The sequence below is a fragment of the Pholcus phalangioides genome, unplaced genomic scaffold, assembly GCF_987345545.1.
Source record: "Pholcus phalangioides strain wild (caught in Gottingen) unplaced genomic scaffold, Ppha-v1.0 ptg000020l_1, whole genome shotgun sequence".
In the NCBI taxonomy this organism is placed as follows: domain Eukaryota; kingdom Metazoa; phylum Arthropoda; class Arachnida; order Araneae; family Pholcidae; genus Pholcus; species Pholcus phalangioides.
In genome coordinates this window covers 4,402,942-4,428,795 of record NW_028301613.1, presented here as the reverse complement: position 1 = coordinate 4,428,795, position 25,854 = coordinate 4,402,942, and the positions used below count along the sequence as shown (strand labels likewise).

The 25,854-nt window shown below is 40.8% G+C and overlaps 3 protein-coding genes across 3 annotated transcripts in view; 1 reads left to right on the top strand and 2 right to left on the bottom strand.

Annotated features, from left to right (window-relative positions):
- Positions 1-1,135: 1,135 nt before the first annotated feature.
- Positions 1,136-9,926, bottom strand: LOC149070787 (proton-coupled amino acid transporter 3-like). Its single transcript, XM_089248807.1, has 7 exons — positions 9,843-9,926; positions 7,073-7,232; positions 6,323-6,491; positions 3,590-3,772; positions 3,239-3,480; positions 2,932-3,144; positions 1,136-1,269 (listed from the first exon to the last, which is right to left on the bottom strand). The coding sequence occupies exons 1-7, from the start codon at positions 9,924-9,926 to the stop codon at positions 1,136-1,138; spliced, it is 1,185 nt and encodes a 394-aa protein (XP_089104933.1).
- Positions 9,927-9,996: 70 nt separating this feature from the next.
- LOC149070786 (uncharacterized) lies at positions 9,997-19,178 on the top strand. Its single transcript, XM_089248492.1, has 4 exons — positions 9,997-10,464; positions 14,009-14,106; positions 15,016-15,179; positions 18,876-19,178. Exons 1-4 carry the CDS (start codon positions 10,198-10,200, stop codon positions 19,136-19,138), a joined length of 792 nt encoding a protein of 263 aa, XP_089104618.1. The 5' UTR covers positions 9,997-10,197; the 3' UTR covers positions 19,139-19,178.
- A 4,893-nt stretch (positions 19,179-24,071) lies between these two features.
- LOC149070784 (ATP-dependent RNA helicase DHX33-like) overlaps positions 24,072-25,854 on the bottom strand; it is a 42,993-nt gene continuing 41,210 nt past the window's right edge. The window contains exon 22 of the mRNA XM_089248564.1: positions 24,072-24,393. Within this exon, the coding sequence (XP_089104690.1) occupies positions 24,306-24,393 (88 nt within the window). The 3' untranslated portion in view covers positions 24,072-24,305. The remainder of the gene's footprint in view (positions 24,394-25,854) is intronic.

Here is a 25,854-nt window from a genome sequence, read left to right as displayed (position 1 = left end):
TTGTTTTCATTCAATATCTGGGTGGCCATTTACTGCTATATGGACTGTAAATATTTTATTTATATAATTCTTAGCAGTCAAAATTTGATCTAATAACAATAACAGATGAGTTTGAATTATAATAAATTATTATACAAATAATTATTTCAAATATTAAAAATAACATTAAATATTTTGAACTGGCTCACTATTGTTACACTTACTTTTTGTAGCAGTAAGTTCTATTTTTTACATTCAGAACACATAAGTGTTTCGTATAGAAACTGAATTCTGAATGTAACTAGAACTTATGCATCAGAGTTTTTCAACTAGTGTGCTACGTGAGAATTGTAGTTATGCCATAAACATTTTTTAAGGAAATTATCAGATTAATTTTTAAAAGAAGTCTGAAGCCGCAGATATTGTATATCTGAGTACTATACACCCATCCTCCGGGAACGCTTCGATACCTCTATGAGATGGGAAGCGGGGTGTGTCCGGTCTTCAAAGGTCAAAGTATCTGAGTACTTAAGTGCGAGGAATTTAATTCTTTTTTTCAAATTAGATGTATGTGTAAGAGGGGAAACTGAGCAATTTTGAGAGAAAAAAAGCAATAGTTTTTTTTTAAAAATATTGGCCATGGTTCATTCCTGTTATTACTTAATGGAAGAATTTTCAAGAATTGCACAAAAAAAAGGCATATAGAAATACCTCTGTTCTTGTTTTATCATACGTTATCATATTTATGGAAAGCAATCTTTTTTGCATTTCATTTGATACTATGGAACGCTGAAATCTATTACAAATGATAAGTCTTACAAGAAGATATTTAAACCTATCCCTGCTCAAAATTCAACCTAGAAAAAGCAGACATTGTAAACTGTATTAACTTGGATTTAACATTAAATTAACAGCAGAATGAGTTTTTGAATTTATTTTTTGTGACCCATTATAGTAAATAGTTATTTAAAACATATTTTGTGACAATCATAACAAAAAATTATTTTTCTATTTTATTTGAATTTAAGTGTGCCGCAGGATGAAGAAAGGGCCGACTTCTCGAAATAGAAATGTGCGACATGTTTTATATTGTAATAACAAATCATAGCTAACGTAATCGTAAACGTCAAACTACGTCGACAAATGTATGACATTTTTATATCGACGTCGGATTCGCTACATCGAACTGTACAGACAAATATATGCCATTTTTACGTAGAACGACATCGGTAAACGACGTCGAACGTTCTCGGGAGAGATGTAGTTCGACGTCGGATTCGCTACATCGAACTATACAGACAAATATATGCCATTTTTACGTAGAACGACATCGGTAAACGACGTCGAACGGTCTCGGGAGAGAGATAGTTCGACGTCGGATTCGCTACATCGAACTATACAGACAAATATATGCCATTTTTACGTAGAACGACATCGGTAAACGACGTCGAACGGTCTCGGGAGAGAGATAGTTCGACGTCGGATTCGCTACATCGAACTATACAGACAAATATATGCCATTTTTACGTAGAACGACATCGGTAAACGACGTCGAACGGTGTCGGGGTCAGATATAGTTCGACGTCGGATTTCTCCAGGTCGAACTATACAGACAAATATATGCCATTTTTACGTAGAACGATATCGGTAAACGACGTCGAACGGTATCGAAATCTCTACGTCGTTCTATATTGATGTGCTACTGGGGTATATAGTGAACCTGACGTGAAGTTTGTTTTTGTGTAATGCTTGTTCAGTGCGGCCATCTGTTATTAATTTTTCAAACTATGAATGAAGTGTGATGCTTTAATAATCATGTTATAGGCCTGTTTCTCTCGGTAGCGAGACTTTTTTAACGGGAAGGTCGACTCACAAACGTGCTTTGAAGTTTGAAACCACATAGAACCAACTTCAACTGACCACCACCGGGGCGACAGTGGAGTCCGTCCCTATGACCACTCGACCATCACAGTGGTGTACGTAAGTGAATAAGTAAACAAGTTAGTTAGTGAGCAAGTGAGTAGATGCATGAGCGATTGGGTGCGGTGGGTGAGCAAATACGCGAGTAAAAATGACTAAGAGTCAGTAAACGAGTGACTGACTAATTGAGTGGGTGGATAAGTGGCCGAGTGACGGCCGTAGTCGCCGACAGGGTTTAAACAATAATCTTAGGGTACAAATGCAGTGTAAGCAAATTTTCCGATTCTGAAAGTCGGCGTGCTGCTACGGACTGTTCAAAGTAACCTGAAATGCAGATTTTTTTTTTTTTAACCAATCCGCAGCACGCCGACTGTCAGAATCGAAAAATGTGCCAGTGAAAACCATAGCGGACGATGGTTTCTGATTCTGTGAGCCGGCTTCGTTTCGGATTGGTTAAAAAACTTTGAATTCAGGTTTTTAACCAATCCGTAACGGTGCCGACTCACGAAATCGGAAACCAGCGCGAACTATGTTCGTGCCCTTATATTAGTGTTCAAACCCCTGTCTGTGAATACGGCCAGTATATAAGTCAGCAAGTCATTCACCACTTACTGAATCACTCTCTCACCCACTTCTTCATTTACTCACGCATTTGCTCACTCACGCGCTCGGTAACTAACTTGCTCACTCACAAGCCGATTGAGTCGATCCCTACGTAGCTCACCTTAGTTTTTCACTGACACGCTTAAACACGTATTAGCTCGCTCACTCACTTTCTTATGTGTATTTAGCCCCCCCCCCAACCCTCCCTCTTGCTCAGAACAGAAGCTAACTTGCTTACTCACTGCTCACCTATGTGCTCGATCGCTCGAATTAAATGACATGTCCCAGTTCGACTGAGACGGTCTAGGTTATCCCAGGGGAGTACATAATATAATGTGGTTTAAAAACCAGGTGAATTGTCTCGGTTTTGTCTCATTAATGTTCGGGGGGAAAGTTGATTCAATACCAAGAATCGATACGATTTCTTACTTTTCGGAACCCGGAGGATTTCTTCCAGCTCTTGGGCAGGAGCGTTGATCACCAGCAGGAACGCGAAGAACAGATGGATCGCGAAGAGAATGTTCACGGCCATCAGCAGACCTTCTTTACCGGGAAGTATGGTCTGCAATAGGTTGTCGTTGAGGTCTCTTCCATAGGTGAGGTATCCGCACACCGACACCGGAACGTACAGCACCATCAGCACTAAGAAAGCAGTAATTAAAACAGAAATTAATCAGTGCCACAGAGCGGCATTCGATTAGCAAGACAAAGAAAGCATCGGCGATATGGAAGTTACCGACGAACGCGAGGAACGCCGACTTCGGGTACTGCTGCTTGTTCTCCATGTCGTTCTGGAACGTCGGGAACGTCACGGCCCCGCCGAATGCAAACAGCATCGTCGCGAAGGACAGCGCAAAGCTGAGTATGTCCGGAGCCTCGTACACCCTCTCTGGTATGGCCGCGTAGTCCTTCGCCATGGCCACGATCAGCAGAACCGACGCCAACGCCGTCGTCAGGAGCGCCAATATCGCAGCGGGCCTTAAACGAGAGAAGAATATTAAAAAAAAAAACACTTCAGGAAGGAATATGGAGCCAACTATCAAATCGGACATTCAATATCAAGCAGTCGACGAAGAAGCACATTTACCAGAAATCCTCGGGTGTTCCGAGCCACATGAGGGGACAGAGAGCAGCTCCGAGTATGAGTATCCAGTAGCACGGCACAAGACCGACGCTCCAGGCTAGATTGCCGACGATCTCCGCACTGAGCAGCAGGAATACCGTTGCCACTCCGAAAAGAGAGAAGTCGACGCAAAAGGACACGATGTAACTAGAGATAAGAAAACTACTTAAACCACTACTAATAATATAAGAAAACTACAGCAAAACAAAGCTACTACTGCTTCATCCATACACCGCTATACGAATTGGTATATGCCGGAATGTTCGTGTACGTGTTGAGAACCTAACGTGAAGTTTGTTTCTGTGTAATGCTGTTTATTTGTTGGTGCTCTGATTTGGCCGCTGCGCGGTCGTGTGGGCATCGTGTTGGACTCTCGTCCTAAGGATCCAGGTTCGAACCCCATAGACGGTACAGTGATGGTCGGCTGAAGTTGGTTTTCTGCGGTTTTGCAGATTCGAGGCACGAATGTGAGCCGGTCTCCCAAGTCTCTCCGCAGAGAGCAAGCAGGCAGGCCTACAACACGTTACTGACAAAACATGACAATTAAAACATTTCCATCTTCACTTCAGAAAATGGAAACCAGATGGCAGCATGAACACGAAACAAGCGCAAGTCGATGGTATAAATACGTTAGGGCCAAGCATATACTCAAAACGCACATTCCGGCAAGTGCCGATTCGTTAGAAATTCCGTACAGGAATGTGTACGAGTCGCATGTTCGGTTAAGGAGTAGTAGTGCTGCCATCTGCCATTAATTTTTCTAAATATGAGTGAAGTGTTATGATTTAAGAATTTACCGTTATAGGTTCACTGTGGCGGGACTTTTTAACGGGGGTCATCGAGCATTACTACCGACTAAGTAGCGCCGGAAGTGTAAGCGCTTGTACCTAACAGTCTGACTGCGCATATAGTATAGTGTGTGAATTTTGTTTTTGAACTGCCATCTATGTTTCAAATTGTGAGAGAAGTAGTGATTGAATATTTGTGGCGTTGTAGGCCTGTTTCTCTCTATTGCAAGACTTTTTAACAAGGAGATCGGCTCGCATTCGCTCCTCAAAGTTGGGAAAATCAACTTCAGCCGTTCACTTCAACTACTACTACTACTACATCCTGTTCGTCCTCAGAGCCATTCCCCCCCCCCCATCGTTCATCCAGCACATTTTGTCCAAGTGTCTTAAGTGTTGCGTAATGCCCTCGTTCTTAAAACCAGGCGAAGAGCCTGTCAACAGGCATGTCAACGCTTAATGTGCGAAGGATTATCCACTAGAGTAGGTCCAAATAGATCGAGGGTCCTCGACCTGTAGGAGTGCACGGGCCTTTTAATTAAGTGATCTGCAAAAGAGAGCACGTCACTTAAGTGATCTGTGAACGTGCCGCTGACAGTTTGACTGACCTTGGAACTATGCTACGGGTCATTTAAATGACCTATGAATGGGTCGTGAGCAACTTGAGTAATGTAGTTAACTATGTTATAACTGCACCGCATGTTACTTAAGTGATCTGGAACTGTGCCGCCGTGGGACTCTGATTAAGTGATCTGAAAACGCTCAGCGGGCCGCTTAGTTGCTCTGGAACTGTGACGCACGTTACTCAAGTCATTCATAATTGTGCCGCTGGTCATTTAAGTGATCTGGAATTGTGCCGCTGGTCATTTAAGTGATCTGGAATTGTGCCGCTTGCCACATAAGTGATCTGCAAATGTGCGTAAATGTGCCACGGGTCGCTTAAGTGATCTGCAAATGTGCGTAAATGTGCCACGGGTCGCTTAAGTGATCTGCAAATGTGCGTAAATGTGCCACGGGTCGCTTAAGTGATCTGCAAATGTGCGTAAATGTGCCACGGGTCGCTTAAGTGATCTGCAAATGTGCGTAAATGTACCACGGGTCACTTAAGTGATCTGCAAATGTGCGTAAATGTACCACGGGTCACTTAAGTGACCAGGAAACACACCGCGAGACGCTTACTTGCTCTAGGACTGCCGCACGTTACTCAAGTGATTCCTAAATGTGCCGCGGGTCACCTAAGTGATCTGGGAGTAGTATGCCACTCAAGTGATGCACAGCGGGTCACCTAAGTGATCTGGGAGTAGTATGCCACTCAAGTGATGCACAGCGGGTCACCTAAGTGATCTGGGAGTAGTATGCCACTCAAGTGATGCACAGCGGGTCACTCAAGTGATCTGTTTATGTGTCGCTTAGTTCCTTTTTACACAATCTGCCTTCCTCCACTACATTCGCGCATGGATGAAGATATATATGTCTTCGCTATATTCGAAGCTGAAGATGTCTATCTCGGCTTCATTCGCAACTGAAGATGCCTGCCTTCGCTCCATTCGAATTCGTTGTCTTGCTCTCTGCACCATTCTCGGCTGTAGATGCCTGCTTTTTGTCGAAGAGACACACTGTATCATCCACCATACTTGTTGGGCCATACACCAACAGATAGGGCATCTTCATACCCTGGACACTCCCCCCCCCCCACGAGCTTTGCGCAGCTACTGGAGACACATTGGAAAAAAGGTGCCGGATACTTATGGGGGGGGGATTACTTTGACGACTAACGATAAGTGAAATTTGGTGTAGTATTTTTTGTCTTTTTTGGTGCCCGAAAAACGTTAAAAACGTTTTGGTTGACTTATGGACATTCCACAAATACCTGAAATGCTCGAATGGTACATAACGGTAACGGTAACGTTACCTCATCCAGGGTCCGACGGCTCGACTCGCTATCATTGCATAAGGCTTCCTAGACTTGGATCGATATTCCTCCCATCGCTCTTCCAAGATCAGCCAAGACTTTCCCAGACATATTCCAGAAATTAGAGCGCTCAAACAGCAAATGAGCAGGAGAGCCACTCCTCCCCAACCTGAATACAGGAAAAATCGTTAATTATAGTCAACGTTATGGTATTTATGGAACGTAAGCAAGCTTATGCAGGGTATCCCAGATCTCTACCTCCAAAACGACAGGGTACACTTCAAAACAAAAAAAACAAAAAATTCTTCCAACAGTACGCCAAGTCGCCAACTCACTTATTCGAGGAGATAAATGTATTGCAATACTTCAGAAGTCACCAAAATATAGTAACCTAGCTCACATGAGGGGCGATGGGGAAAATTTCTTCCTTCCAATCACAGGCAATTACGGGAGGAAAAAAATTTTTTCCTTTCCGTAACGGTATTATGTGGAGGGGGGGGGGAACATTTTTTCCCCTCCCCCCAAGGGTTGCTCTGGGATCGTGGGACTATTTTTTCCTGCTCTATTTGGCGCCAGTGGCTTAAATTCCATATGAACATGCGTGGAAAACATTAAAGTCATTCGCGACCACAGGTTCCGTAGCAAAAAATTGCCTATCTTGTTGTGTGTACTATCTCCCCCTCACATTTTGGCAGCAGAGTTCTGGGACAAGCTGTAAATTTAGAAGGATCTGCCCGGGAATCGTCCTGCCTGATTGCTTCAGAGCGTTTGGTAGCGCCAGCAGCCCGATTCCAGCCATCTCTCCAGCCATGAAGACGGACGTCATCCACATGGACAAGCCTTTCTTCTTCTCGTCGAGATCGGTCGACTTGGTCGATTTCTCTGCAACGCTGTCATCCCTGTCACTATCCTGCAACGAAAGACACAACAGCTTTGGTCAGGCCAAAGACATTCCAATGTTCGGAGTAATACAAAACATTTCGAGAAATCGCCCCCGGCAGAATCCCTGCAACAGAGTACACTACTCATGATTACACTGGTAAACAAGGTTTTTGTTTCTTGGACGCTGAGTACTGTTTCTTACGTATTTTTCTATGCTGATTCTGAATCCGTCGTCACAAATCGTCCATCAGGCACCAGTTTTCTGCAATTGCATTTTCATTGTTGTGGGTTAGCCGAACTAATTCATAGATTCCTCTAAAACCAGCTTGAAAGCAGTACTTTTGCACAATGGTAACGAACCACCCACCCCCCCCCCCCCCCCCATTCCCATCGCTTACGGGGCCCACATGAAGGAGACATATGAAAACATGAAAGTTTTGTTACAGATGGTTCAGTATGAAAGATACCATGTTCGTCCTTGTCGGAAAACTTTCCTGACACAGGGGTACAGCAGAAACGGCGACATGGCCACAGAAAACATTTCTACCGTAAGGAGTTCCCCCCTCGAGGGGTAAGCGCACCAACCCCTCGATGAGCATAAAAAACAAGCCTGCCGTTCGGAATCGGCAATAAATTGTAGGTCCCGGTTTAATTAGCCCTCGTGTACAGAAAATGACCGCGGTGTGACAAAAATGATCAAATCAAATGATCAAAGGACCCCAAACCCCCCTTTGCGTAAGCCAATGTACACGAGTACGTATGTCTTATACACACCTACACCGGATTTCCTTGAATCTAATTTTTTTTTCAGCTCCTGGGAGTACGTCGTCTGAATAATTCTAATTTCCGGACTCGACTTCTCTTACCTCGAAACCCTGAAGCCCCATAGCTTCTGTCCATGCCAACTACAAGAAATGATGGCTGACAGGGGCCTGGGACGATTTTTATCATTTTTCGTTTTTTTCAACTGTAAATTCATTTTGGAGGGGTCCGTCGAAGATCCCAGCCCAGGGCAGGGCCGTCTTAAGAGTACCATGGGTCCCCGGGCCAATTTATTTTTCTGAGGCCCTACCAAATAAATTCTCGAAAATTTCAACCTGATTTCATTTTTGTGAGGCGTGACCTCCAAGTGACAGGTCACGCCCACTGGCACATGCGCATAGACCTACTTAACCGAAAAAAATAGAAACCGGTTTATTTACTTATCAACTTAATTACTTAACAACTAAACGGTGCTTAACGTTAAATTTTAAAGTACTTGGCGACTTAAAAATTTAGTTAACTACTAAATCACTTGACGCGATTGGTACCATTATGTTTTATGCTGGAAAGTTTCTTACCTTGTCCATTTTCCCTTAGTTGAATAATTGATGCGAAATGATAGCACCGGATGGGTGTGGATCGGATTTTGCTACTACAACAAGCAAGCGGAACTCACAAAACACACGTCCTTCGTTTGCATTATTTATTTCGAAAAAGCCATTGTGCAATGTTGCCACTTGACAATTAAAAACTTTAATGCTTTGGCATAACCAGCCATTACATATCGTGATACTTCTCCTTGCCAAAGCACGACCAAAAAACATACGCCTTACCTTACAAAGAGGAAAACAAAAAAAAACATACAGTAGATGGTTTCACCAGGGCCGTAGCGTATCTTCTCGGGGGGGCCCCGGGGTAGATATTTTCTCGGGGAGCCTCTTAAAAAAGAAAAAATTATACTAAGTAAGTATACATTTTCTGTTAGGCCCCCATTTGTCTCGGGGCCCGATTGTCCTGGAATATGTTTTTTGCGCCGCGTGAACCGAATTAAACCATTTCGCGCCGGCAGAAACGTGTTACATAATCACGCTACGCGTTTGGGTTTTCCTAGCGTGGCGCATAAGATCAGGGCGGCTATATTATAGTATATGGCCTTGGCATCAGCTACTCTGTCGTCTGCTTGCTCCGGTTTGAAGGGAAGGGAAAGAAAACACACACGCGAGTGAAGAGATTATCGGCAAAACCACGGCGCACGACACATTTGACTCCTCCAGAAGCAGTCGGCCTATCACGCTCGACGTAAAGCGCTGTCGTGAGATATCTGTAAAGCAGTTATACTGCTTTTCTTACTGACGAGTGGACGGCGTGTCGCGCTGGGTAATTCACGTTGCACGCGGCACAGAAAACCTGCTCCTAGGAAAACCCGGCTTTAAAGCCTGGTTTTCCTTGTAGAACTTTTGCGCCGTGTGCAGCGTGAAAACGCTGATTGGATCATCAGATCAGGGCGGCTATATTATAGTATAGTATATGGCCTTGGCATCAGCTACTCTGTCGTCTGCTTGCTCCGGTTTGAAGGGAAGGGAAAGAAAACACACAAAAGTGAAGATCGGCAAAACGCGCGGCGCATGAGACTTCTCCAGAAGCAGTCGGCCAATCACACCCGACGTAAAGCGCTGTCGTGAACCGTATTGCGCTCTGTAGGAGATATCTGTAGAGCAGTTACACTGCTTTTCTTACTGACGAGTGGACGTAGCGTGATTAATTGGTTCTTTTTGACCAATCAGCGTTTTCACTCTGCGCGCGCTGTAGAAACCTGCTCCTAGGAAAAACCCGGCTTTAAGAAGCAGAACTAAATGAAAAATTCCACCACCCTTACCGTGACCACTTCTGACTCCTTGACCAGGACTTCATGCAACCACCCTTCACCTCCAGATTCGAAGTTAGATGGTAGTGACTCCATGTCCCGTATGCATCTCCATCAGGTATGGGCACTGAATAATAAATACAAGAAGGAAAAAGCCACAGTCAAAGCCGTCAGCCTTATGCGTGTTTATTATTTTGTTGTTTTTTGTGTCGGAGCTCACGTTATTTAATTTCTCTCGTGATTAACTGGCTCTATCTCCCTCGCTATTTTGTTAAATTCATGTAGAGGAGTTGCTTCAATTTATAATTAATTGAACGAATTCTCAATATCGGTGGATCAAATATAAAGTGGTAGCGTGTGTTGGAAAATGAGCGAAGGAGGACAGCTCCTATTCGTCGTGTTTTCATCTTGCATCGCGATGACCTCCGTGCGTGGGGGAGACATAGCTCCCCCTTTCTACGGACTCGACCGGCCCTCGCTGGACTACGAGTTACCGCCTCTGCAGTTCGGGTTCGACGAGCTCGAGCCCTACCTCGAGGAGTCCTCCCTGCGCTCGCATTACTTCGATTTCCACAGCAAGTACATCGAGGAGACCAATTCCCTGCTCAAGAAGTGGAGACGTCACGCCGCGAAGGTCCGTCCAAGTTGTTGATGATCTATAAATTGGTGGTTATCACAGGGCCGTCTTAAGAGTATCATGGGCCCGCGGGCCAAGTGGTTTTTCGGAGGCCCTACCTGGTAAATCCTAGAAAATTTCAACCGGATATCATTTTTGTGAGGCCCCTCATCTCATGAGGCCCACGGGCCGTGCCCGGGTGGGCCCATGCGTTAATACGGCACTGGGTTATCATGAACAGCCGTAGTTCAGTCGGGCGCGGATCTAGGGCGATGCGTTGGGAGGGGCAATTTACTGTTCGGGTTCCTTGAATCGTCCCGTATTTCACGGGACATAAATTTTTCTGCTCTTGGGAGGGGTGTTTGCAACCCCCACCCCTCAATCCCGGATCCGTGCATGAGCCGATGCAGACATCTTCAGCTGCGAATAAAGCCTAGGCAGATATTTTCAGCTAAGAATCGAGTAGAAGCAGACATTTTTAGAGCAGTGAATGAAGTAGAGACAGACATCTTGAGCCTAGAATGAAGCAGAGGTGGGCATCTTCAGATGGGAATGTAGGCAAAGAGGGTAACTCAGCTCCATTTGGAGCCGAAATGAAACATATTCAGCTTTGAATTGAGTGGAGTCATCATCAGCTGTGAATGAAGCCAAAACAGACAGCTGCAGCTGTGAATAAAGCTTAGGCAGATATTCAATATAGTTGCGCAGTTGATATCTCCAGCTCTGAATGGAGCTGAGGCAAACGCCATCAGCAGTGGAGGCAGACACCATTACGTCCATTCAATTGTCCCATATCTTGCAGCACATTTTTAAATATGATTAAATTAGGATAAAATTTTGGAACAGCTTCAATATACGGTCCAACTTGGTGATTTTTTGTGACTTTCTTCGGTGCCAAACATGTCAGATGACCCGACCAAAAGTCGCTGAGACTGTTAGACACTACAGGCGCTGAAACAAAAAGTTGCCAGCATAGAAAACAATAATAACCCATTCAAGTATGAAAAATATCACAAAACACAAGAGAAATATAATAAAAAATCACTAGTATCCAGATTCTCATAAATAAACAACGGTTGTTGTAAATGAAATTTCTTTACAACACTTAACAAAGAAGACATCACAACAAATGACGCCGCCTGGCAGTCCAGTGGTTAGGGAGCTAGCTTCTGACTGTGGTCTGGGTTTGAATCCCGGTTCGGGCATGGATGTTTACTAACACACTAACAAATTCCCTGGACAGATCGTGAAGATCTCTTGAGAATGTGTGATGATCACGTTATTAAAAAAATGATAAATAAATAGAAATGAATATGCCTAACCGCACCTGTCAATGGGGAAAAAGATTAATCCACAGCTTGAAATTTCAAAAGACGCGGTCACGACGAAGAAAAAACAACTAGCGCCACCTTTAATCCTGGATAAAAGAAAGATCTAGAACAAATATGGCAACTGCATCATTATGACGGCCTTGGCGAATTATCCAAAAAAAATCGCCAACTTGGCGTGGACCATATATCGAAGCTGTTCCAAATTTTAAATTTTTTTGGGAGACAATCGTTCCACCTCTGCACCCGCTCATGAAGTCAGTGCTGTCATAGCCCAGGATCCTCAAGAGAAGGAGCAAACCTCGCAAAAATGAAAACTGGTTAAAATTTTTAATAATTTTCCGGGTCTCAGAAAAATCAGTTAACTTTGTAGGGGAAGGGGGGGGGGCATCGTGCTATTAAGACGACTTTGGCCATTGTTTAGTCAAACTCCGATTTAATGAACTAGAAGAAATTAAAAATTTTATTTGTTAAATCGAGGAAATCATTAAATTGATCAGGAGCACAAACACACTCGAAACAACAAATTTTAAAAGCTACTTACGTTGGAGTTGCGGTTACAACTTATTTCTGACAATTGATAAAAAAAACAACATAAACTTAAGAATAAAGTCAAGGATACACGAAAAAAAAATTGCTTTGCAAAAATTTGTTCGATACATCTAACATTTTTTTCCTCAGATTCTGTCGAAATTGACATTTTTTCGTATCTGAAGAGAAAAACTCTTTCCAGTCAGATGACCCGCTTTACTTCTCAAGACAGAGCACAAACTTGAAATGACTTCATTTCTTTATTGAAAATCTAAACATGCAGAGACAGCACAACGTTTTATGGTGGTGGTGTTACGCTGGTCGCTGAAACGTTCCCATGTACATTCTGTATGGCTTTATTGTCTCCTTTATTCTAAAAAGAACTGATTTCTGTTCCCCGCCTTTTTTTATTGTGTGTAAAGAATGGCTGATGACTGATTCCTGAGAAATCAAATCTTCAGATTGTGGTTCTGGGTGACAAGAAATAAGATAAATTTTGGGCAGTTTGAAAAATATTTGTTATATCGAAGTTTTCCATTCGTTCAATAGGGGGGTTTGACCTCTATTTGCGCAAGAATGTCTCAGAAAAGTGTCATCAAATCGAGGAATTCATTGAATCCGAGTTTGTTAAATCAGGGGAGCCGGACTATATGTAATCCAGTGTTTCTCAAAGTGTGTGTTGCTGGGAGCTGGAGCCTTGTGCAATTGAAACAAATAGTTTGGTACTTTCTTATTAAATCCTGACCGTACCACTTGGCACTGTTTTTGTTTCGGTGTTATATATCCTCGGCAAAAGTCATTAAAAAAATGCTAAGCTCATTCTGCTGGATGTCTATGGGAATTACTGTGATGGCTAACTGCAGACATGACGGAAATATTGAGGGAGCTTAGGGTTGCTAGATGTCGTATATCTACGGCATTCAAGGGAGTATGGAGTGGATTATGTGTTCATGAATTACTGGAGTGAGAGGGGAGCTGCTTGAGTGCTGTGAACCCTAAGGTTCTGGTACCTATGGCTAATGGTATGTGACATTCGCTGTGTTTCTTACGATCAAAAATGGAAAGAACTGTTTTTAATTATCTTATATGCATTAGAAAACCTGATGTGTTTTTGTGCATGGGCGGAGATATGGGGCGGCAGTGCATCTCTAGCATCAATGATGGAGCTGGTATATGCATATACAATCGAATCCCATTTTAACAAATACCATTATTGCAAAAATCTCATTTTGATGAACACTTTTCTAATCCCCCAGATAAGTGTACATAGGAACAATGCAAAAACCTGGAACTGCTTTATAACGAAGTGATTTCTTTGGTCTCTTGGAGTTTATTATAGCGGGATTTTACTATAGATGAATTGGCATTATCGTGCCCCTCCCCCAGGGAAGGGCAGCTCAGGGAACAGTGATTAACGTTTGAAATCTGAGGAAAACTCCCTACCAATAGCTAAATGTGGCCCATAAAGGAATTGCATTCGGCACACAAAAAAAAAGTGTTTGTATAAGAAATTTGTACTTCCTTATTATTACCTAGCAGTTTCGATTGCTCCACATCAAGAATTTTTCAAAGGTCGTCACAGAGAATCATATAATCAAATTATATAAATACGGCAGGATTTTTTACAACCTACCCGGAAGATAAATCCCGGTTGCATACATATGTGTAATTAGGCTTGTTGTAATTGTGTATTTTTATTCCAGGGAAAGCATTACCTGAGGATATCAGTCATTGAAATCGTCAGGAACGTGTCTCTTATACCGATGAAGTTCAGAAACGATTTGAAGAACTTTGGAAGTGGGTGAGTATGTGCCAGGAAAAAAACTACTATCATTAATACACTATACAGGATGAACATGACCTGTTCTGCTAAACAAAAAGTGGAATAATTGATGAGCCCAAGTGGAACATGAAACATCCTATCTACCCTGTCCTATCTCGAACCCTTTTCGAGTTCTGATGGATAATCGAATATGGGAAAAAAATGTGTCAAGTCTGAAAAAACTAAATTTGTGGTTTTTGAAAGACTTGCACTCAAACTAACCACACATTTGGAAAGAGCAGAAAAAATCCTATAAAGTGGCACCACTTCCATTGAAATATCTGGGTGTAATGACGAGCTACAAGCGCCGAAAGATTGGCAAAGTTCAAAATTGAATTGTCGCCAAAATTTTTAATCATCAATTCCACAAACACCCTTCCAGCTACAGTCAGTCAAATTCACCAAAAGCTTGTCCAATAACTATAAACAAATTCTTTTCCATGGTGTGATATTTGTCCGTTCTGTTATATAGTGATGGTAATACCCAAATGATAACATTATCTGTTATTTTAATAAGCAGCATCAACTATATAATAAGCACTGATGTTAGCACTTTGATAATGAGGATTTTCGCACTTTCTTTTTTGCAGTGAAATCCATTTGTGTTAGTTTCTATGTGTAGCCTACATATAGTTAAAGATCATAACGTGTCTTTGTCAGGGCCATCTTAAGAGTATCATGGGCCCTCGGGCCAAGTGGTTTTTCGGAGGCCCTACCTGGTAAATCCTAGAAAATTTCAACTGGTTCTTGTTTTTGTGAGGCCCCCGGGCCGTGCCCCATGCTATAAGACGGCACTGGTCTTTGTCCCAACACAGCGCACACCCAATTTTTTTAATATGTGACATAATCCCCCCATTACATCTGAAAATGTTATCTTTTATATTTCAGGTATGTTAATCACAATTTGTATTGGTCTGTTATATCGCCAAATGCATATGGGGAGCTCAGGATTCCTCAAGGAGCACTGGCAGAGGAGATAACATCTAAATTTGGTTCATTCGTGGAATTCAAGAATACCTTCACTAACATGGCTGTACGCTTCTTTGGATCAGGTGAAGTTTATTTGAATATTTTTATGATAAAAGCAATTTTATTGTAATTTCTCAAATTTTTTTATCTTCTCTGGGGCTTCCTGCAGCCACCATTGTATGTACCCCTAAGAAAGCAGTTAGTTGTATTCTGTATTTAAAAAAAAAATTAGCACCTACATAAGTCTGTCCAGCCAAAGTTTGGGTACGTTTTTGGGACCCTTCACAAAATTCTGGATCTGAAAAACGGATCCTTCACAAAATTCTGAATCTGAAAATCGAACCCTCCACAAAATTCTGGATCTGAAAAACAGACCCTCCATAAAATTCTGGATGTAAAAAATAGGCTCTTCATAAAATTCTGGATTCGAAAAATGGACCCTTCACAAAATTCTGAATCTGAAAATCAAACCCTCCATAAAATTCTGGATGTAAAAAATAGGCTGTTCATAAAATTCTGGATTTGAAAAATGGACCCTTCACAAAATTCTAGATCTGGAAAACGGACCCTTAGCGAAATTCTGGATCTGAAAAACAGACCCTCCACAAAATAGATAATTAATGAAATCTTAAATTTCTCCTTTCATTTACTTTCTGATAGATTGATAGGTTAACTGGATTACTTCGCTTCTCACAAAATCATTTATTTTTCGTAAAATTAATGACTTTTCACAAAAATAAAGAAAATTTTCAACAAAAACAGAACCCTACAAAAAAAATCATGGACAGGCCCCTGATCTAGGCAAACTCTGGCTGAAAGAAATACATAATTTTCTATCAAGTAGGTGCATCTTAGTTCAGCTCTCTATATTTTGTGCCAAATGTTTAACCACTTCATTGGGCAGTGCATGATGTATTTTCAAAAAGTATCCGACCACAAATTTTTGTGTGTAAAAACCAATGAAGCTAGGGAAGCGTGGTTTGTTGCACATATGTAGGCGATTCTAATGTGCATGCTTGAGTTTTTCCCTGTCTGCAGAAGCTGCCAGTCGCTCTGGTAGATCACTGATGAGTGGAGTCCATCACTATGACCACTCGACCACCACAGCGGCTTTCCTTATTTACTGGCAGTCTGCTGGTGACTGGCAGCTTCTACAAGGCAGGTAAAAATTTAAGCATGCACACTGGGATCGCCTGCATAAGTGCACGAAACCATGCTCCCATAACATCATTGGTTTGTATACAAAAAATTATTGGTCGGATACTTTTTGAACCTTGTATATTCTTTAAGAGTAGAAATATGCACCCGTTAGAACATTTTTAACACAATACACCTTGAACTGGTATCAAATAATGGAATCTACGTCTTTTTTGCTGACTTTGTTTTCTCGATATTGTTACTGATGTGGAGGTGAAATTCATACAGTAAATGAATATAATTATTTATTAAACATATTTACAAAGAACGAGGAATGACTCTACGGTTGAAAACGAACTACACATCAATGGTCGAAAATGTTGTGTCGACAAACATATACTGACAAAGAGAAAAACTTTTTCTTCCTTGTTCTCATCTGCTGCCATCTATCGGGTTTTAATTTCATTGCAGACTCCATGGCTCATCCTCCCATAATTTTGAGCAGTGCAGGCTTTGAAAATTAAAAGAAAATTCTAAAATTGTGTAAAGTGGCTTTCAAACCTTTGTTACCTTCAGCTCCCTCACCATGACAACATTTATCCATGCCTCCCACGATAGTCTGAAAAACAACCTGTTCAGGGCACACATCAATGTCGACAGCTTTCCATGACACCCTTGACAAAGGTTAGTAACAGCACGTCCTAGGAGCCGAGACGCATAAATTTTAAGAAATACTGCCGTGAGCTATTTCGAGTGAGATAATAGCGTTTTAATTTTCTTATTTAATGAACAAAATTTGTTTTGTCGTTTCAGTTTTATTTTAAATTATTTTTATAATTTATTATTATTATTTCTTTTAGTTCTACCGTTTCTTTTCATTTGAAGAGTTCTGTTTTTTACTGGGATGAGCTAGAATATGCCAGTGAGAACCTTTCGAACCTGTGTTGAGGTTGCATGATGCACAAAAAAACTATTATCTTGGGTCCGACTGCAGTTAGACATCAAATAGCGTTTTTTTTTCTTTTGGTGAGTCTTTTAAGAGATGCTGTGTATCTTTTTGTTGTATCATTTTTTTTTTTGGAGCTGGGAGTCGATTAACATTTTAAACTGAATATTTTTGAGCGCTAACCATTCATAGCAAACACGGTACAATAAAACCTCTCTTTTACGGGACAAAAAATTTGTCCGCAAAAGAGGGGTGACTGTTAATCAGGAGTTTTAAATGCATACTTTTATTATATGAGGGTAAATTATTATTTAGCTGTAAAAGATTGGTGACTGCATCTGAGGAGTGTCCGTTAAGAGGGGTTTTTACTGTACTGGTAACTATACAGGGTGTGCTATAAGTCCTAATTCAGCTGTTATCCGATCAACCGTTCATTGTAGAGATATGGTTCTAATTCAAAAAATGCTCAAAATGTGTTCAAGAATCATTCTGTACCAGTTTTGAGAGTGAAAATGCAGCGTGTCATAAAATAAATTAAATTTTTCTTCCATACCTTATCCCAGAGGTGGATAGCTCATTATCTGAGGCTGCAACGTTGTGGGACACGGCAGAAGTAACACTTCAGTGTATAAACCATACCGGTAAATGTGACCCGGGTAACTCGCAGATATGTCTCCACGATATATATATAGTAGTATGGTGAAATGCAGGCACTTTAGTCATTAGACTTTTACCCTGAGCTCCACTTCTTCATAAAACTTATGCAAATTCATTGTTTATCTTGGGAATCAATTCTCAGCTAGACGCAATGCATCAAAATGTATAGTTATTGATGTGTATTAACAGTTGACTTGTAAAGCGTCCAATTAGTAAAATGGGAGAAAGGCTGAAAAATTTGTGCAGTCAAGAAGTGGTAAAACAATAATTCTGCCTCTGCATAGAGTGAGGGACTAAACGAGTGACGAACCAGGTCAGTGAGTGAAGTGGCACAGTGGCAAGATGCTCACCTTCCACCATGAGGATTACATCAAAGTCCACTGGTTTGAATCCGGGATGGGGAGAAAACATTAAAAACAAGTTCTTTACCTACTGAGCCTGGGGCAATCACTGTAGATGGGGCCTTTATTTCCCACCCAACTCCACTGGTTGGAAATAGCCGTATCTCAATATGACCGGAGTTGGTGCGTGGTAAAGTAAGTCAGTGAGTGATCGAGCGTGCTTGCAAGCATGTGAGTGATTAAATGACCATATCTGTGAATGCCAGAAGAGACACCTAGAGACTTAGAAAGCATGTGAGTGACCTAGAGAGCAAGGGACCAGGTCAGTGAAAGACCAAAAAAGTGACGTAAAGCATGTGTGACTAAAAAGAGTGACCTAGAGAGTGAGGGACCAAGTCAGTGAGTGACACAAAAAATATGCACACGTGTGTGACCGAAAGAGTAATCTAGAGACAGACGTGTATTGACAAAGAGCTGCAGTTAAGCCAGCTATAGCCTGCTTTTGAGAAACGAGTGGCCTATGAAATTTGACTGGAATTAGAGATGCGGCAAAACCATAAATCTGCATCTGGGCATAAGGAGTATGATATGATGAAATAAAAATGAGTGGTATAGTCACAAAATTGTGTTTGTAATTCATTCACTTATGTTGTTATAGCTTTTATTGTTTTTTGATTGTAATTATTATTTTTTTGTAGGATATATATGGTTGTGTAGAAACCACAGCACTCCAGAAAACACAGGCGAACTGGTGATCGTATCGTCTCACAACGAAGAGTGCCCATTAAGCAGTGGCCTTTTCCCCATCCTGGGCATCGACGTATGGGAACATGCTTATCTCATGACGTCTCACAGGGACAAGGAAAAGTATGTCGATAATTGGTGGTTTCTGGTCGACTGGAAGCAAGTCGTTGAACTTGGCAACTGGTGGAAGAAACTCAAACTTCATGATGAGTTATGAACAACAATGTGAAGCTAAAATAAAATGTATTTCTCCGCGATTCTTGAATTTTGTGTGCACAAAGGGGGGAAATGCATATAGGCCCAGCAGTGCCGTCTTAACAGCAACATGAATTCTCAGGCAAAGTGATGTTCTGTTGTCCCCCCTCACCTACAGATTCTATACTTGCTCTGAAAATTTTGTTTATGGAAATTTCACCTACATTTCGCTTGCCCTGATCGTATGAGTGACTGAGTGTGGATGGGTGAGTGAGTGACCAAGTCGGTGAGTAAGCTAGTGTGTGGGTAACTGTGTGAGTGACTGACCGCGAGTGACCCTATGAGTGAATGATCATAAGACTGACCAAGTATGGTGACTCATATGGTCACTAACTTGATCATGAAAATGGTTACTCAGCCATGCAGTTGGTTATACAGTCACTCATACACTCGCTTGGTCATTTATATGATCACTCGCCCATATGGTCAGGGCTGGCAAAATGTTTTCGAAAATTTTCTACTTCTCTCCCCCCCCCCCCCCCCCTATAAAATTTGCTGCCCAGCCCTATCCAGTTCTGCATTATTGAGTGATCCGAAGCCTACAGGAATTCCTCTCTTGATGCTAAATATGTATTGCATTATCGAGCTGAAATTAGTTGGCATATAATTTTTGTCAGGCACAAAACTTTCAGTTGAAATCATGTATGGACAAGTCATAGCCAAGCAAGTCACTGAAAAGAAAATTCACCAAGAAAGTGATATAATGAGTGGATAAGATGAGCAAGTGAGACAGTCAGTCAGCGATCAAAGTGAGTGATTGATCAATTGAGTCAGGGAGTGAGTGAATGAGCAAGTCACTAATATGGTCACCAAATCATATGGTTACTATATCTACTCACTCAGTGGCTTATTTGTTAGCTCATTCACCTACTCATTCAGTCTCACAGGGTGAGCAAAGCAAAGAACGTAACTGATGAAATGAGAAAGTAGGTGAGCAGATGGGAAAATAATCAAATAACTTACATGAGCACTCACTTGCTCTGTCATTCATACAGTCACTCAATAACTAACTCATTTGGTGTCTCATTCATTCACACACTGGTGACAAACAGTTGTCAGCGAATTCTCCCAACCGTGATTTTTCCGCCTGTGAATTTTCTTAACAGTGAGTTTTTGTTGGTAAATTGTTGGCGTTGAAATTTCCCATGAATCCTTCGGAATAAAGTAAAAGTAAATCATCATGGAGTAATGAACCAGTCTACACCAGGGCTGGACAAATTCCGATTGCCAGGTCATCATGGCAACTAATAAATTGATATTGGCACCAAAAATTTTCTATGTATAGTTACTAAATTGCAGGCTGAGAGTAGTACATAATGTTCAGAATTCATGGCATCATGTCTGCCAACATCACTGTGCCCGGGAGTCACTCTGCCCTGAAAAAGTCAAAAGAAGCATCATATTTTGGGCATTTTTCTTCGAGTAAAATTTTTTCTGGGACTCAAGATTTTTTTTTTTTTGCGATTTGCCCAGCCATGGGCTACACAAACATTCAATGTGTAGTTAACAACATTTGTGACCAATAAAATCACAAGGGGGAAAAAATGTTATAACATTATATTGGGTCTTTCGTGCAAAAATGTGAAACATGCACTTTCCTTTTTTTTTTTCCTGTGAATTTTCTTGAGTTACATAGCGCTGATTGATTGATGAATTATCGGAAGTGAACTGAAGAGTAAGGCAAAGCGCAAATTGAGGCACATGCAGCGTTCGCGACATGAAGCAGGGCAGCACTCTGTTTTGCGGCCAACGGAAATCAGAAGGACAGCGCAAATTGATACATGAGGTGACACTACGCTAAACGCGTGTATGCGCACACTCGTTGGCGCTGCTGTTGAGCCGTAGATTTTCGTGTCTCGCGCGCATGATTCTTCGTATTCGGTAGGGGTTTTTAAAAATTAAACCGTCATTTTGTTAGAGTTCGCATTCTCTTATGAAAAATGTTGTTTAATATCAACGTTATTTACATATATTATCAATTATTTCTTTAATTAACTCCTGAATTATTTTATTTCGTTCTGAATTTTTATTAAATATTATTGTTCTTTCCAAGGTTTTGACTTTTCATTAGCTCTAAATTTTCTTTCATTATGGAGTTATTTTTAATTTTGGAATTCAGTATGAGATTCATAAATTTCGAAATTCATTATTGGATTCATTAATTTCAGGATTTTCATTGATACACAGAATTTTCATTAATTTTGTGATTGTTTCTGAATTTTATAAATTGTCATTTGTAAGGTTCAGGAGAAAAGAGGTTGGAAAAAGGTCGCGGAGAAACGGGAGTCGCGAGAGAGAGAAACGAGAACGAGTTGAGACATTCGAAAAAGAGAAGTAGTGTAAAAGTTTGTACCGAAGAGATAGGACGGTTTCGTGGAGGTGTTGGATAATAAATTAAATAAAGTGTTGTTTTCTTCCTTTTGGGAGTCTAGAATCCAGTTATTTCGCCCTGGAATCGTAGTGGAGGTACAGCCGAGGACCTACGACCGATAAGAAGAAGAGGGGAACTTTACTTCATTAATTCTGAATTTTAATTCATTCTTATGCATCCATAAGTTTTTATTAATTTTTAGAGAAAAAATCCACTTTTATTTTTTAATAGCCTACAAAATATTTCCAAATAAATTTCTGAATTCTGCTTCAATTCCGAATATTCATTAATTATATTTTATTGATCGATAGAGGAATAATTTTTCATTAGATCTGAAATTTCACTAATTCTGGTGTTTCATTAATCTATTTTTCCATTAAATATGAATTTCCAGCAGTTATGGAATCATTTATTAATTTTTAATATTGTGATCAATCCTTTCTAACTTTGTTCTAACTTTTCACAAGTTCCAAATTTTCATTCGTTATGGGATTAATATTGGAAATTAATTTCGGAAAAATTCCATCAATTAAATTCCATTAATTTCGGAATATTCATTCATTCATTCCAATTTCTGTTAATTATATAATAATCTTTATATATACGGTATTTTAATATATTTTTCAACGCATTCCCATACTTTATATTTTAATTAATGTTATGTCTTCATTAATGTAAACTTTAATGACCAATATATAATATCCAAGCTCCGGGAGCCTCCCGAATGTCAAGGCTGCAGACCCCAAAATCGTTTCCTTTTGAAAACGCTCGTGCACTTGAAACGTGTTCCAATATGCGCATCCCCTCGCTACGCATGGGGCGTGTTGACGTCATCGCACTTGGGTCCCACCCACTCGTGAACGCTGCACGTGACTCAATTTGCGCTTAGCCTAAGAATGGTAAATGTAAAAGTGCTGGGAGAAAAAAAACTCCAACACTTTTTCCACTTTAAATCATATGTGCTAAACTCGTGGCACGTGACCTCAAACCCAACTTTGCAAAAATAAACTAAGTGACACATTTACAGATTGCTTGACGGAGTTGTGGCATATTTACAGATCACTCAAATGATCCATGGCACATTTCCAAATCACTTAAGAGAACCAATGCACATTTACATATCACTTGAGTGATCCGCGGTAAAATTACAGTTTACTCAGCTTCTCTCAACATATTTACACATAACTTAAGTGGTCAGTGGCCCATAGCACATTTCCAGGTCACTTAAATGATCCATGACATATTTATATATCACTTAAGTGATGTGTGGACAGTTCCAGAGCAATTAAGCAGCCCATGGTGCAGTTACACATTATTGAAGTTACCTGTAGCACAGTTCTAGATCGCTCAAGCGGCCCACTGTACATTTCCGCATGACTTAAGTGGCCTGCATCACATACCTAGATCATGTGAGTGACCTGTATCACAATCACAGATTACTCAAGCTTCCCAAGATGCATTTACACATAATTTAAGTGACCTGTTGCATATTCACAGATCATATGAGTGACCTGCAGCACAGGTTCAAAGTACTGATATGACCAGTGACACATTTCCAGATCACTTAAGGGACCTGTGGCACCTTTACAGACCACTCGAGTGATCGCGACATATTTACAGATCAAGTGCTGTGTGGACAGTTCCAGAGCAATTAAGCAGCCCATGCTGCATTTACACATTATTCAAGTTACCCATGGTACAGTTCCAGATCTCTCAAGTGGCAAAAGGTGCATTTTCATATGACCATGTGGCATAATTGTAAATTAATGACCCATAGCACATTCCCATATCATTTAGTGGCCCGCACTCTCCTCAAGGTTGAACACTCTTGCGTTAAAGTGTCAAATGAGTAATGCTTTATAATGTCAATCTGAAAATCATGATTTATAATGTCATCCCTACAGGCAACTACTATTACACCAGACATGCACACCTTGTCCATATTCCTCTGTAGAACTTGCAACGAATTGGTACATGTTGGAAATGCGTGTAGTGAATCTGTGAAGTTTATTTCTGTGTAATGCTCGTTATGTGTAGTGCTGCTCTATCTGCCATCAATTTTTCTAACTATGCATGAAGTGTAATGATTGAATAGTATACCGTTGTAGGCCTGTTGCTTTCTGCGGCGAGACTTTTTACCAGGGAGATTGGCTCGCATTTGCACCTTGAAGTTGGGAACTGTCCAGGTCCGTCATTTCAACTTTTTCCGGGGGGGGGGGGGCAAAGAACATGTACTCAATGTATGTATATATATACACACACCATTTTTAGTGTATTTTCAAAAGCCAGGGGCACCCTTTGCTCCCCCCCCCCCAAATGACGGGCCTGGAACCATCCCTATGGGTTGCAAATATATATATATATATATATTGCAATTTCCCAATATTTTCCCTCTTGACACTTATAGCGTTTACCACTTTCATCCTTCAATTTTCTGTAAATCCTCCAGAACAAAGCAAAAGTAAATCACAGTAAAGTAATAAACCAGAGCATACACAAACATTCAATAAAATCGAGAACTAAATCAGTTTTTTCTAGAAAAAAAATATATTATTCCCCTTATATTGTGTCCTTCATGTAAAAATGTGAAACATGCACTTTCCCACTATCTCGAGAGTTGCGTAGAGCTGATTGATGAATAAACCAAAATGGGCAGTTTTTTAGAGGGAATCCGCAGAGAATCCGAACCCCAACAGAAATCCCAAGGTTCTGTTGGGGTTTTCCTTCATACAATTGCACGGGCACCCATATATACATATCAAGATTGCGTAAGGATCAAACTTCTGCTCCTGAAATATTCTGGAGCAACTTCGGTCAACCATTCCACATCGACAGCGGAGAGATTCCTGAAATTACAATGGAATTATACACCATTAGGTTCTTTTTATAATATATGAAGTATAAACTCATAAACAGGTGCAGATCCAAGGCAATGTGTCAGGAGGGGTGATGACTTATCATATAGGTTAGTTGAACCATCCCATAATTCTCCATATTCACATAAACCCTTATTCTTTGGTTAACGTTTTTTCCAGTGACCCATTTTTCTCCAATATATTGTCTAAATACGTAAACTTACCCCTCCCTGTCCCCCAATCATTGATACACTCAGTCTCACAATCATAATCATTTCATCATCACTGCCTTTCCCTCTGCCATCATCACATCACGTGCCGGCCTTGATCCAACCACGTGTTTTCATTGAAGTGAGTCACCTGCACTATAACAGGTCACTTCATTTCATTTTCCCACTGACAAAGAGGCTATAGTAGCCCTTAAACAGCCGTCTGGCATTCAATTTAGTATATTTTTAGCGAACATCGTTTGATTTTTTTTCTTTTTCTGACTTGAAGTGACACTCACACTTGAAAGTCTGGGGGGGGGGATGATGATGATGTCAGTTCATATATATTAAATCAGTGAGCTCCACCTTTGATGCTGCCCCCCCCCCATGGATCCACACCTATTTATGAACACATTTCACATGAGATAAAAGGATGACGTTACATTTCCAGCTCCCTGGATGAAAAAAATCAGACCCGTTCTGTAACACTTGTAGTTATGCAGTTGTGTAATTCAATGTTTCTCAACCTAGAACCATATGCCCCCCTGCAGTCCTGAGATACTCCAAGTGGGAATAGATGAAAATCAAGTTGAACGGGAGCCATGACAGGCTGCTAAGGAGACAACGAAGCACCGTGAAAAAATTAATTAAGGTGTAAAGAAATGAAGCTACAAGTACAATATGGTGGGAGAAAGAAGTGTGAGAATGAAAAAACTGCCCTTAGAGTCAAGGCCGTCTTAACGCATGCACTCACCCAGACACCAGGGCCATCTTAACACACGGGCCAATTCAGATGTGGCCCTGAGCCTGTTAATAGAGGGGGGTCCTACATGATGAAACCTGTCTTCAATGGACCAAGATTTTTTTCCATTGAGCACAGGTTTTCGTTTCAATAGACATAATGTGTAAAATTATGTAATGATATAGTATGCAATTGAAATAAAATTAAAGTAAATTATAATTGAAATGAATGTAAGTAATTTGAATATACATAAAATAAAGTAATGTACACTTTGTATTATAGAGTATTTATTCTATAATTACTAAATATTTAAAGGTTTTCACAGCCGGACTGTATAAAACTTCACCTCTCATTGTTCATATGAACTGATGACATTTATGTTCTTTTCTGAAATTTTCAATGAGGGTGTGAATATCTGTCGTGTCAGGTTCAGTTTATACATTATTGCCTATGTTTATGTATTCTCAGCACAAGAGCCGTAACTAGGATTTTTGTGTGGGT

Excerpts from the sequence above, each read along its gene's own strand:
- LOC149070787 (XM_089248807.1), bottom strand. The coding sequence starts at position 9,926 with ATGGAGTCACTACCATCTAACTTCGAATCTGGAGGTGAAGGGTGGTTG. Across the intron at positions 3,481-3,589 it reads GGAACACCCGAGGATTTCTG|GCCCGCTGCGATATTGGCGC; the intron begins GTAAATGTGCTT and ends CTCTCGTTTAAG. Across the intron at positions 3,145-3,238 it reads GGCGTTCCTCGCGTTCGTCG|TGCTGATGGTGCTGTACGTT; the intron begins GTAACTTCCATA and ends CTGCTTTCTTAG.
- LOC149070786 (XM_089248492.1), top strand. The coding sequence starts at position 10,198 with ATGAGCGAAGGAGGACAGCTCCTATTCGTCGTGTTTTCATCTTGCATC. Across the intron at positions 14,107-15,015 it reads TTGAAGAACTTTGGAAGTGG|GTATGTTAATCACAATTTGT; the intron begins GTGAGTATGTGC and ends TTTATATTTCAG. Across the intron at positions 15,180-18,875 it reads TGTACGCTTCTTTGGATCAG|GATATATATGGTTGTGTAGA; the intron begins GTGAAGTTTATT and ends ATTTTTTTGTAG.